Source organism: Lepisma saccharinum, chromosome 20 (assembly GCF_977018435.1).
Source record: "Lepisma saccharinum chromosome 20, izLepSacc3.1, whole genome shotgun sequence".
Taxonomy (NCBI): Eukaryota; Metazoa; Arthropoda; class Insecta; order Zygentoma; family Lepismatidae; genus Lepisma; species Lepisma saccharinum.
Window position 1 is genome coordinate 34,859,071 of NC_139248.1, and position 14,805 is coordinate 34,873,875.

Consider the following 14,805-nt stretch of genomic DNA (forward strand, 5'->3'; position numbering starts at 1 on the left):
TCAACTATTCCATTAAACAGAGACTTGCTACTTCCTTCAATCAAAGAACTTCCACATATGTAGCTGTTCTGAAAGTTACCAACAGTATCGAATTGTTTCACTGAGGATTCGACAGACTAGTGAAGGTTTCGATCGTGAAGATTTTACCGCATCAAGTTGTTATTTGACGCATATCTCACTCACCTTGTGCGGCATATTTGAGGTAGGTGGCGGCTTTTAAGCTATTAGTCCAGGAAAAATAATTGCAACAGAAATGAAACCAACTGCTCCTATAGTAAGAAAAAAGTGAGGAATCAGATTTTAAAGAGTTTGCCACTCTCTGACCTGTAGGTTCGCTGCCATCTTCAAAAAATGACGCCAAAAATTATCCTTGAAAAGTTAAAAAAATAATATCCCGAAAACGGTGCATTATACACAAAAAGTAAAGATAACCAAAATGAAAGAGCAGAAAATTTGCTAAATTATTGTTTTTGTTTGATAGAGCTACCATAAATTTTAATTGAATAACAAGGCTTCAAACATTTTCTTTAATTTTTAGAATTAGCGTAAAAGTTGGTTTCCGACGCAAATAACAGCAAATAAGTACGTAAGAAACTACGTAATTTACGTCCTAAAGTCACTGGACCAAATTCATAGATCATAATTTCCTCCAGAGAATGGTTTTTGTTTCGTGCCTTTACAGTCAGGGGTTGAGGAGATATGTAGTTTTATGCAGAGTCATGTGATCCCCTGTATTATGTGTGTTACATTTCTTGTGATATTGGTGAGAACGTAATATATTTTTTCTGTAGTGTTTCGTTCACTTGCGTTTGTTATATGTTGTTTTTGTTTTTTAAAAATGTATGCACACAGTAGCGGCGATTAGGTGTCTAAACTGAGGGGGGAGGAGGGGCAAGGACTACTTACTGCAATTAGAAAGAATAGTATTGATAATGGAAATCGGGCAGATGCTTTTGGGTCAAATCCACTGGTAGACAAGGCTTAGCATTAAGAGACCATAGTGCGGGGGCAAAAAGATTGTGGGGGGACTGCTCCACATAACAACGTAATATAAACTAAAACAAATGAAATCAATCCGGAAAAGCCATAGCCAAAGGCACAAGGGGTCATTTCATAGTTTATGCAAAGTGTATGTTGCAAATGAACATATTTCTGAGATACGTTCAATAATTGTTAGCTTGCTCATTTCAGAAGTAGACGCTAATGTAAGTTCAAGCTCTGAGCTGCTGAAAAATCTTTTATCTACATTTCGTTCAACTCTAAAAGAAAACAGGATACTGCTGCTCTGTGGCTGCAATACATTAGGATGCTCAAAATTCTTCGTAATTCCATTACAGCCGAGTGTATTGGGAAGTGGAGTTTACATCTTCAATCCAGGGTGCGAAATCACTGCAGATTGGTGGGAGGAAGAAGCAGATAGACACACACACACAATATATGTATTATGTATATACAGGGTGTCATTTTAATGGCGCCCACGGACCACGGAGACGTATAGAGGACATCAAAACAAACAACTTTTCTCAGTAACATTTTTCTAGTTGGTGCATCGTTTCGGCGCTACAGTAGTTAAAAAAAAAAAACGTTTTGCCGCCTGAATACTGGCAACCACACACAATATTTGATTGCATTTGTGACGTCATATCCCGTCTTGAAGGGATGCTTTCTAGGGTTGCCAGGAACACACATATTCTGTGAAAAACGACATAGCTACAATCAGCCACATTATGTACCGTAAAACAAAACGAGAAAACACGTTATGTGACCCGTTATGTGACCTAACAGGAAGGAAACAAACGATGCGAAAAACGGTAGAAAGAAAATAGAATTCAAGTGGAAGTGGTCATATCGAATTTTGTCTCAACTTACATGTCAAATATTTGCAAATCTAGTTACCAAGTTGGCATCTACAATTTAGTCTGTCCACTTCGTCCTGCTGATACTACAGCGCAGAAGGAATAACTTGGCAGTGACGTCACCTCCCACCTTCACCTCTCCTTCCAGAAGCGAAGGCTCATTCGCTAGAGCGGACGACAAGGTGACGTGCAAACCAATCGAAATCATTCCGAGAGGGGTGATGCAGGCGTGCAAACCCCCACACTTCTATATTAGTCTTTCGAAACAAACCGCAGCTACGAGCGAGTGATTAGCAGGCTTTTGTTTCTTTGTTAGTGAGGGTTTTTTTTGTTTGTTTTTTTTGCTGTTTTTTTCATTGTTGTACAATGAGCAGTGGCCATGAAAGAGAAATAGTTTTCAATGTATATAAGTACTTTGATTTCTATGAAAACAAAACCACAGCTGTTCACAGAACGTCTGTGGCGACAGGTGTCAGTGAAAGATCTGTGTGGAGAATTTTGAACTTCTGGGGACTATCATGGGGAGATGAACACTAACAATTTTATGTTGTGGTTCGAAGAACAGCTTCTTCCCAATCTGCCCCCAAAACTCTGTTATTGTGTGTGAGAATGATCCGTACCACAACAAGTTAGTGGAAAAAATCCCCAACACCAAACAGCAGGAAGGATGAAATGAAGTCGTGGCTGTCATCTCTCAATATTCCGCATGCAGAAGGTTTGCTGAAAGCCGAATTATATGAACAAATTATATGCTAACATTAAATTGAAGATTGGTAGTTTGCACCGCGATCTTTACTGCTCGTACTCTTACTCGTGTCATAATTCCTTTCGTAGTAGTTGGCAACGCTGACTTAGCAGGGAGTGACGTCACTGCCAGGTTATTCCTTCCCGGCTGTAGTTGTCTGTGACACACTGAACAGATGACAAAAGAGAAATGAAAGAACACAAAATTCCAAAGGTAAGCAACACATAATATAATGTATATTCAGGGCATTATGAGGCAAGTGGCAAAAATGGTTGAAAATACAGGAATATAAGTAGTAGTAAAACAAACTCTCCGACGACTGTGTTTATCTACGCACCGGATATACATGTAATAGTTTGCAACTGTGAACAGGGAAGTATATTCGCTAATGATTCATCATTACATTGTTACTGTGGTTGTACGTGTTTTAGCCGTAATGTAACAGCGTGAACCTCGGATACTTCCGTTATCAGCACAAAAGCACCACAAGGCATCTGGACAAAAACCTGTAGATATCAACCTTGCAACGAGATTTACAAATACACTATCTACCAAAAAGTAATTGGGTACCTATGATGGTGGTTAATTTAGTATCTAATTTGAATCATTTAGTATCTAATTTGATTGGTGTGGCCTTCATGTTGTCCCGTGAGCAAGAGAACCACTTGTGAAAGAGATGGCGCGTAGTGCAGAGCTATCAAACTTTGATAAGGGCATAATTGTGGGTTGCCACCTCAGTGGGCTGTCTAGCAGGGGCATAGCCGCAAAGTTAAACAGGCCCAAATCAACAATAGCATTTGTGCTTCGTAAGTGGAAGGTGCATGGACATTGTGACAATGGTGAATGTTCCAGGCGACCGAAAAAAACTGACTAACAGAGATCGAAGAACCCTAAAACGTGAAATTGACAAAAACAGGACACAGCCGATTGCTACCATCAGACAGGAGTTTACGGCAGCAACAGGGGAGTCAGTTTCCATTGGATCATTGCGAACAGAGGCCCACCAACTCGGATATTCCGGAAGAGCAGCGGCACATAAGTCGCATATCACAGCGTCTCAAGTGGTGTTTGGACCGTCGCATCTGGATCAGTGGAAATCGGTTCTGTGGAGTGATGAGTCCAGATTCACATTGTTTCGGTCTGATGGACGTGTATGGGTGTGGCGGCTACCCGGGGAACGGCTTCTACCAGAGTGTATAGTGCCTACCAGGAAATTTGGTGGTGGTGGAGTAATGGTGTGGGGTTGTTTCTCGTACTACGGTGTGGGACCATTGGTGGTTGTTCGTGGCACAATGAACTCAAAGGCATACTGTACAATACTAGACAATGATATGCTCGCAACCTTGTGTTTTTTTTACGGAATGGACCCCTGTTACTTCCAGGATGACAATGCTAGGTGCCATGTTTCGGAGGCTGCTATGCAGTGGTATGCCCACAACAATGTTCACCGATTGGTCTGGCCTGCACAGAGTCCTCATCTCAATCCCATACAACACCTTTGGGACGCAATGGACTGGCGGGTGAGGTCTCGGGAGATGCGGCCAAATTCCATTGTCCAACTGAGTGAGATCTTGCAAGAGGAATGGCGACGCATTCCAATGGACGTTCTCCACAAACTAGTCGAGAGCATGCCTGACAGGGTGGCTGCTGTTATAGCAGCAAGAGGTGCTTCCACGAGGTTCTAACAGGGTTCGCACCACCAGACAACCATTTTGTACAGGTGCCCAATTACTTTTTAGTAGATAGTGTATAATTGACATGTAGCTGGGCGTAAGCAGCGACATGTAAGCTGCAAGTCCAATAAAATTTATTGTTGTTGATATTTTTTGACTATGAGACAAAATCCGATATTGAGACTTCATTTTGAATACGTTTTTTACCATTTCTCATATCGTTGGTTCACTTCCCCCTTCCCCTGAGATGACTTCTGATATTCTGGCTGGTAGGCTATGATGTTCGGTTTACTGGACGCGTTTCTCGCTTCGTTTTACAGCTAATAATGTGGTTGGTAGTTTGTCATTTTTACAAAATTTGTGTGGACCTTGCAACACTGCCGTGCGCTGTTTTGCCGCAGGAAATGACGTCACAGATACGATCAAATGTTGCGTTGGGTTGCCAGCATCCAGCGGAAAAACGGGCTTTTTTTGAACGGCTGTAGCGTCAAATCGACGCACCAACGAGAAAAATGTTATTGAGAAAAGTTGTTTGTTTTGATGTTCTCTATACGAATCTGTGGTCCGTGGGCGCCATTAAAATGACATCCTGTGTGTATATATATATATACCATTGTGTGTCAAATATTCAATAATCAAATTATATTATAAAATATACACTATATTATATCGACTGTACATTTAAAATTCGATTGTAAATTGATTTAATTTAATACTAATGATATGAACATGAACAATGATTTGCGTGCCTAAGGGGAAGGGGTAAAAATAAAAATTCACATCTAATTGCCATTACGTCTTTTATTAATATGTGTTTATACTTTGCGGAAGCTGACGAAAGGCAATGAGAAATGATGAAGAAATAACAAATCGGACAAATGTTTATATTCTGGGGATTGCTGGGTTCAGTGTCCTTAGCTATGAGTCTCTTTGTTGTCCGTTCTATGTTTGTGTTTTCGAAATTATTCCAGTGAAGTATATTCGACTCTCAAACCAATTGTTTATGTTTGTTGTTAGAAAAAAAACATCTCCCCCCCCCGCATAAGTTTGGTGGGGGGGAAATTTCAGGACAAGGTCGTTGGTGGGGGAGAATTCCCCCCTGTCCCCCCGGGACAATCAGTTACTCATGTGTTCTCCTTTTGCTGGCTGCATGAGGGCCAACCCCTTTGCCACAAGTGCACGTCTGTATGTAGAGGAAATGATGAAATTGAACATGATATCAACAGATATCTACGAAAAATTCTACAATGGACTCTAAGTTAGGCAAAGTGGCCTAACACTCTTTTTGCCCCCACACTATGATATCTTAAGGGCATGCGTACAGTCTCCACGGGCCTCTTCCCAAGATCTTCCCCCGTGCCAGTGTTGCCAATTTTGCTCTCTTGGAACCAGATCTGGTTCTTTCGTGCACTCGTTTCGCTGTGAACTGGGGCGTCTGCCCCCGTGCCGATGCCATCACTGGTTCCGGTCCACATAGACCAACTTTTGCCATGATTATACATTTTGCACGTGACGTGATATTGTTATGTTCGCTGCGTCGTCTCACCCCGTCTTATATCCACAGCTATTTTTTTTATAGCGCCGTGTTGACGTGAAATTGACATAATATTGTTATTTTCGATTTCGTACGACCATAAGATGGGTGATGCCGACGGATCTAGATGGTGAAAACTAAGAATAAATTGTCATCATTTTAGAGTTAACGGTAATAGCAGCCACCACTTCGACAACTAACATTACTCTAGGAAGCACTTCGTAAATCTAGCTCCTTGAAAGTCAGTTTTAACTCCATTTAAGGTGAAACTTAGCTCTTTTATGCGCATCAGTTTTGGCAACACTGCCAAGATGGCCGTAGCAGGCAAGGAGAAATGCATTGGGTTTATGGAAGTATTATTTAATTTGTTCTCTTGGGAATATCAAACTTCTGATGGAATAGAAAATGATATATACGGAAAGAGGGGTGGTTTGAAGATGTGTTTGACAAGCGGAAAAGACGAAACATTTGATTAGCCGTAACTTGATGTTGAAGTTGATTCCCCATAAGGAATACATGGGATTCCGAAAATTCTTATTCATGATACTTTTCAAATATCGTGTCCAGCTTAATAATCAACATAGAAAAACGCTTCCACTTGCAACATGGAGAGAAATTCATACTCTTGGATACACCCAGGGTTCTTTTTAGTAGCAGTGCCCATTCGGACGATATTGAAATAAATGCACAATTGGTGCGTAACTGTACCTCCCCTTCCTTAATGCTAATGTGTACCAGTGAATCTGACTCAAAATCATCTGCCTGAATTCTTTCTAATTGCAGTAAGTAAATTGTCCTTGCACCCCCCCCCCCCCGCTCACTTTAGACACCTAATCGCCGCTACTGTGTGCATACATTTTTAAACAACAAAAACAACATATAACAAACGCAAGTGAACGAAACACTCCAGGAAAAAATATATTACGTTCTCACCAATATCACAAGAAATGTAACACGTATCACATGACTCTGCATAAAACTACATATCTCCTCAACCCCTGACTGTAAAGGCACGAAACAAAAAACATTCTCTGGAGGAAATCATGATCTATGAATTTGGTCCAGTGACTTTAGGACGTAAATTACGTAGTTTCTTGCTGTACTTATTTGCTGTTATTTGCGTCGGAAACCAACTTTTTCGCTAATTCTAAAAATTAAAGAAAATGTTTGAAGCCTTGTTATTCAATTAAAATTTATGGTAGCTCTATCAAACAAAAACAATAATTTAGCAAATTTTCTGCTCTTTCATTTTGGTTACCTTCACTTTTTGTGTATAATGCACCGTTTTCGGGATATTATTTTCTTTACTTTTCAAGGTTAATTTTTGGCAAACTCTTTAAAATCTGATTCCTCACTTTTTTTTTACTATAGGGGCAGTTGGTTTCATTTCTGTTGCAATTAGTTCCTCAGATGGCCAAAAAATTGCATAGCTTTCCTTGACTATATACTGAGGGACACGAAAATGCGAGCTTCAAGGTCAATCGACTCCCCTCTTCCCTCTCTCCCGGCGGAATTATCGCATTGTAACTTCCTTTCGACACGAACCGGCCCATTTTTTTCATGTTATGCTGGTCGCTTTCAGCTGGCGGCTGGGAAACAACGGATCGGCGATCCGTTGAATTCTTCGACTGACATCGGGTATTTTCGTGTCATAAGGCACTCGAACGTTGCTGGCGGGACAGACAAATGAGCGTCGGATACATCGGATCTTGCCAAACGCACTCTAAAACGGGGGAGAGAGAGGATTGATCAGAGCCGTTACTGGTTAAAAGTTGTACAATAGTACACAAAACACCCCAAAACTGTAGAAACAAGCTTAAAACAACTGACAAAAACAGACGTATGATTGGCAACGTCGTAACGGGAGAGCGATGTTACCTCTACAGCTTTTACTTCGCATCACTCACACGCCTCCATAGACGATTGGTGGACTGATAGAGGGCTATGTAGGGCAGCCCACAGTTGGATCTGCGATCAGAATAGTGAATCGGTAGAAAGTTTCATAACAACTGTCTAATAGTCTGGAGGGAGTAATGTTTGTGTATATATAATGCCCTATTTTTGTATCTTGTTCTTTTGTACTTGATACAAAGTCTGAAGAAGGCCTTGCTAGAAGGTTGAAACGAAACGTTACGTTTAGTTTATGTTTTTAATAAAATAAATTACTGCCTTGGTCAGCATATTTATTTTTTTGTAAAGTGGGATGTTACTATTATCACGAGTGATACTAATAGTGCTGATGAGAATGAAAACATCCCTCATACGTCATAGCAACGAGAGAGACGATTCGGTAAGCCCTAACTCAATAAACAAAGATTGATTGATTGATTGAATTGCTTTAATTTACTTTGCTTCTTGCGCCGCTTTTGGCTAATTTGCGGAGATGAGGATGAGTGATGATATGATTGATGAATGGACACTCACAAACATCCATGCCCAGGCCAGGATTCGAACCCGGGACCCCTGGCGTCTTACCGCGATGTGCTAACTACTCAATAAACAAAGAAAAAGTATTATTGCATATGGGTACAGCTTTTTCAAACGTTATGTGATAATCTAGAAATGTGCAGAACGACTGTTCAAAGTATTAAATGGGTCATAGATAATGCGGAAGGAAATGAAACCTACTTCCATACTCGTCAAAAACACTACAAAATAGAGAAGAATATAACCGGATTTCATGAGTTTGATAAGGAAGGAAGTAGTGCGTAGGTCTGTTCTTGGTTTTTACGATGGCGGAGAACATCCAACTGCTGAAAAGGTAAGATTTGACTTAGCAGAAAATATAAACTTTCGGGGTTAAAGAACATCCGTGTTATGAATTCTGAAGAGTGTGGGTTGAGATACAGGAAGCGTAAGGACGGACAAAAGTTCTTAATGGAAAGGAGAGATGCCGTTTGTGCTTCCTTCCTGTTTTGAATTGACAGTTCTGTCAAGTGAGATACTCAAATTGTGTCCGCGTGTTAATATTGTGCTCAGTTTTTTATCAGTTTCATTCATTCGTTAAGAGTTTTTTTGTCATTAAATATGCACGGTGAGCCTTAAAGAAATAGACAGATTAAACGCTTTATGAATCGAAAACTGTTTGTTTTATCAGGAAGCATTCAGTACCGTTATATAGAAAAAGTCATCAAGTTTACGATCTCCACTTTTCGTTTGTTTTCGTGACGTCAGCATCACGTGAGCACCCTTGACGTCAGTCAAGCAATATGGCCGCTAGCCAGGTAGAAAATACTTTCTGTGTGCTTGCTTGAATTTGCAAAAACAAATTCTGTTTCTGTTACTGTCGTACATCGTCGTTTTAGAACACAATGTGGTAAAGAACCACCCACAAGGCAGTCCATCTACGATTGGAGCAAGAAATTTGAGGAAATTGGTTGTCTGTGCAAATGAAAACTGGACTTTCGCATTCATATTACAAAAGGGTCACACATAGAACACTTGTAACTTACCAATGTAAACTTCAGGACGTACTATTCTAACCATGTAAGTATTTCAGCCATGTTATGAAAACTCTTGTTTCTGTAAAACTTTGAAACTGAATATATTTCTTTAGGCTCACCCTGTACATAAAGGAAAGTATAAAATATAAAAACATATCAAATACTGCATAAAGTATAAAATAATAAGGTAAATACAGGGCTACTACAAAAGAAATGACCACTTTGAATGCTTTATAAATCCAAAACTATTTGTTATCAGGAAACACTTTTCACTGTTTTATAAGTTTTGTTTCGGAACTCACAGATGTTCAATATGTGCTCCTTGTGTCTCACGGCACACATGAAGACATAATCAAATTCAACCCAAACCTGGTGTAAGATACCTGCGTCTACACTTTTGGAAGGTTGTGGAATAAAATCAAACGTTTTCTGAATGTTGAGCACATAATAATTTGTTGTGGCATTTGCACTTTCAAACTCGCCCTTGCTGTGGACTTTTGTGGACTTTGCTGGAAAACAGCACGGACACGATCCACTTTTTCTTCTGGAACGGTGGGTCTTCCCGGACTTTTGCCTTTACATAAACACCCTCTTGTTTCAAATTGTCTGTACCAATCGTAGATCGACTGTCTAGTAGGTGCTGGTTTTCCGAAACGTGTTCGAAAATGTCGTTGTACTTCAGTAACGGAATTTGTTTTGGCTAGTTCAAGAACACAATATGATTTTTCAACAGCGTTTGCAGCCATCTTAGCAATTGTTGCGCTGGAACAACAATCAGCGACAACAACGAACATCAACAATGTGTCGTATCGAAACTTCCACAGTTTCTCAACCTACCAGCGCAAAATTCATGTCGATATTGCGAATAGTTTTTGTTTTATAAGACATTGAAAGTGTATATTTCTTTTGTAGTAGCCCGTATAAAATATTGTAATGAGAGGGAGAAGGGTGTCCGCTTAGCAGGCCTTCGTGGCGGAGTGGTTAGCACATCACGCTACGACGCCAGGGGTCCCGGGTTCAAATCCCGGCCTGGGCATGGGTGTTCTTTGTGATTGTCCTTACATCAAACTCGTCATATCATTACTCATTGCCATCTTCGCGATGGCAGAATGACAGAAAAGCGACGTAAAATAAACGAAATCAATCAATCAAAAAATGTCAGTCCAACGTGGCAACAGTGCGCCCTGACTACGTGTGACCGTGAAGCGGGCTGAATTTTCGTGTCCCGCAGTATAGAAAGTTTCATTACTATATATATACTATATATATTTTCATACAATCAGTGGCCACATACGTAAAACATCCCCTTTTATTAGGCGTGCATGAGAAAGAGTGGGAAACTAGATGTGCTGTTTCAAGTAGAAACGCAAAGCACGCCGTAGAACACCCCTTGCCTAAGTAGTTCTTGGTGAGTTCAATGTGCATGTGTTATTATTGTTATTTTTTTATTAATAATAATGTAGTTTGTTGGAGGTGCAGTATATTCATTTCGATATAAGGGAGCTTTCAGAGCGAAGCGACAAGCGATACGCGTCGCTTGAAAGCGAACCCTCAATAATCAATGCAGTCTTTCCATCGGAAGCGACAGAAGCTGCGAGTGTCGCTTGTCGCTTGAATGTTGCTCGAACCAGTAGCGGCTTCTGCCTATTCGCACGTGCACACCCAAATAAATCTGTAATGAAATTAAATTTTATTATACTTAATTCAGTGAATCTTCTTCAAAACATCAAACGTTCCGACGCCCCATCGCCTTCGCCTGCCGCTGAGATATGTACGTTCGCTTCTCACAAGTCGCCGTGTGCTCGTTTGCCGCTGCCGCTGTTTGCAGCACGCAAGAAAAGAGAAAGGATTCGCTCGCAGCATTATGGGTTAAACTCGCACTGCTAGCGTTGTGTTCTAAATGCAGTGCTGCAATCCCGTTCCATTCGAGATCGTGTAGTCGAGTAGAGGTAACCCAACCCACACATCATCGTAAATCGATGGATTTTTTTTCTTTAACAACACTGTTCCGAACATGGCAGGGGCAGGGGCAAGAAAGAAGGGAGGGAGGGGGACAACTAAAAGCGAAACGCGTGCTTCAAACCTTGTGGCTGGGACTGGACCTACAGTTTAAAGTGGGACCCGAACCACTGTGCAGTGAGCCTTCGCCGAGTGTGTTCAATTGTTGAAATCCTCAAACTACAAATGTCGCGTGTCGCTTCGATCTGAAACCTGCCTTACGGGCGGCAAACGCTTCTTCTCTAGCCAAGTAGCCCTTTTGTCTCTTGGCAGCCAAGATTTCATGTACCTATCTTTCGTTTATTCTGAGATATCGAAGGCTGAACATGTATCGACTGTTCACTTTATTGTTTTGGCCCAACCAATAGATAGAAATATATACAGACAGAGATTATTAATTTCCCAGTGAAACAGCATTAGCGTCGGGAGGAGTGGGGGTTGAACCGAACCGTCGACACTGTCCCCTCCCCCACACAATGGAAATTTGCGTTGTTCATTTCAAGTTACAAACAATCAGAAAGCTTCTTATTTTTATTGTTGATTGCAGATATGAAATTCATTTAGAACAAAAAAAAAATAAGTTTACAAACAATGAAGTCAGTGGCGGCTTGTAATCACATATTCGCGATTATCTCGAAAACGGCTCGTTTGCAGACCTATGTTTACTGAGACTTTTTTTTTTTTTTTGCTTCTATTATCGTGTACTTTCACCTGTGTCAGTTTGCGTTAGTTACTTTTGAGACAACCTGTATGTATTTACATGCTTAGTAGTTTATGCGCAATCGGTAGGTAGACTGCATTCGATTGTTTTCTAGAACAGACACATGGAGTGGTAAAATTAGTCGACTGTTGATATTTCATTAACTTACTGTCATAAACAGCTAGGGAATCATTGTCGTTAGCATTAAGTGCGCCTTCATTTTTAGAAAAATCTTCACATTTTATACCTAGGTAGTTTCCGAGAGATGGACAGACAGATTGTTTGTCTTTCTCGACCAGGCTGATTAACCGATTAAATTAATTGCGTTCAGGCTCGTAGAACTACATCTTGGGGAGGGGTCCGAACGAAATGTGTCACATGTAATAATAACAATAAAATATATAATTAAGAATATATTAATATTGCATTTATATTATTGTTATTAAAATGAATAGGTAAGAAGATGATATGAGAATAGAGATAGAACTGCTCGTATTCATTATCTAACTTGCATCTCGACGAGATCACTATAAAAACAGTTGCCCTACCAAAACAATTAATCAGTATATTATAGTCGATAATATATTGATACCAAAAAGGGTTTTATGTCCAGCTGATGAAAGGTAACACATCCTCCTTTAAAAGAAAGGAAATATTGCCTACATAGCTTATTACGTGCTTACCTCTTTTCGTGTATCTAGCTTTCGTTCTCTTTTTTTTCATATTTCTTTCTTCGTTCTTACTTCCACTCTTCTTGATCCTCTCTCTTTTCTGTTTCATTTTATTACTTTTTCTCTCTGTCTCGCACTTTTAATACCGCATCTTTATATCTCTCTTTCCTTTCCTCTTTCACACTTCCATATTTCCCTTTCTTTCTCGCTTCTTTATTATCTTTATATTTGCTTTCTCTCTTTCCCACTCTGAATCTCAATTGATTGATTGATTGATTGAATTAAAATTTCTGGGTGCGTCGGCACTTAAGGCCATTTCGCACCCTTCTATGTATACGGGGAAATGTCCCCTTATCTAAAATTCTGACTGAAAATTTTAAAAAAGGGTGTAGTAGCCTCTTGGCTGAATCTCAATTGTTGCCTCCCTATTTGCCTTGTCTTTGTCCTCCAGTTTTAGAACCGAATCGCTGCCACTGCAACATAATGATATGAAAATAGCAGTAATCTCTTAGCTTACGAGATTGCTTAGCGTAAATTGCTACGAGATTTTGCGATATCTTTATTATGTTATGCAGCAGTAACTTTAATGAATTTCTATCTGCAGAAATACAACTCTTTTTAAAACGACCGGCGGCGCTCAATTCGCCCAACCCCTGATTTGGAGGTTTCCGTAGAGTTTCGTTACATTACACAACAAACAATCTTTACATACAAAAATATTTAAAGTTTACAATCGAAATATTCATTTGTAGTAGTCCTGATTTATTAAGACCTTTTTCAATTTGATTTTGAACCTTGCCATACACTTTTCTTCTTTTATGGTTGAATATTTTATTTAAAAATAAAACATGTTTTCCTACCTTTCTTGAACTTTGTGGTGAAAAAAGTTTTGATTTGGTGTTTATTTCGGGTGTTGTTTCTATGTTCTGTTGAGTTTACTGTGTTTATGTTCTTTGCGCAATATGTCGTTTCATATTGCGAGAAAGTTGATATTTTGTATGTTGTAAATATTTTTTTTCCTGCATAGTACCTTATTTTCTGTACGCATTAAAATGCCAGTCGCTTGTTTTTGCTTCTTAAATGCTAAACTCGCTTAGGTAAGCCAAAAATAGACTTTTTTTGTTATATAATCTATGACTTGTGTAAAATTTACTCATTCAGTGCGAAATTTGTACGCCTAGAAATGTTTCATTAAAATAATAATAACTTTAAAACTGGGAAAATGAAACGAGAAGTTCACGTCACGACTAAAGTTAGGCGCTTACCGTCACTCTTGCTGTCCGGTGACGTTGCGCTGTTGCTATCCGCTTCTTGTTGGTCCTGTGCACGTTTCATGTACAGATGCATCGCAACGACACGCTGTCGGTCTTTCACCAAAAGACACTCGCTGCACACGCATGGCTTATATTTGCAAAATCGCTTGTGTCCCTTCACGGGAATACGAAGCCCGTGATTTCTGCACTGGGCGCACAGACGTGACGCAATCTTCCCGACCATCTTGCCCAGCTGCAATGAAGCAAACTGCATACGTGCAAGACCTTCACATGCACCTAGCAACTTGCGGCCTCGAAACCAAAGTTCCGAGAGCCAATTGGCAAACTGCACTTACCAGTGCACCCAACAAATGTCTCGTCCCCCGTCTCTCTCTCCCCCATAGCCGGGCTGTTTCTTGCACAGTTGCAGTATTCAACACAAGGTCATCGGCGCGGAGTTGCCACATCAGAGCACCACAGTTTCAACTTTATGCAATTTTCCTAATAGTACGCTGCACTCAATGTAGCCGCCTGCAAAGAAACTTCACTCAAGACGAAAGGGAAATTTTACGGAATACCTTGACTGACAGTGCAGACAAATGTGAAGAAGGCCGGCGTGTGAAAAGTTCCCAGGTTCGAGTCCCGGACTAGGCATGCGTGTGCATTGTGAGTGCTCTTTCATCAATTTTATCTAATCATCAGTCATCATCATCGTCGCCATAGCCAAAAGTGGCAGCAAAGCGACGCTAAATAATAAATCGTGAAGATAACTGGTTCGCTTGGCTCCAGCGTAAGTCTATATCAGACGTACCGACAGTGACGACGCCAAATTGGGGCCAGAGGGGGCTGGAACCAGGCACCAGAATTTCGCTGCCCCCAGTTTTAGAAACAATAATATCGCTATCACTAATGACGAAGTGACGGGTTTATAT

At 40.4% G+C, this 14,805-nt stretch overlaps 1 protein-coding gene across 1 annotated transcript in view; it reads right to left on the minus strand.

Annotated features, from left to right (window-relative positions):
- The window catches only part of LOC146003225 (uncharacterized), a 39,530-nt gene extending 25,262 nt beyond the window's left edge, over positions 1 to 14,268 (minus strand). The window contains exon 1 of the mRNA XM_083141393.1: positions 13,886 to 14,268. Coding sequence (XP_082997519.1) covers positions 13,886 to 14,147 — 262 coding nt within the window. The 5' untranslated portion in view covers positions 14,148 to 14,268. The remainder of the gene's footprint in view (positions 1 to 13,885) is intronic.
- Between the last annotated feature and the right edge of the window lie 537 nt (positions 14,269 to 14,805).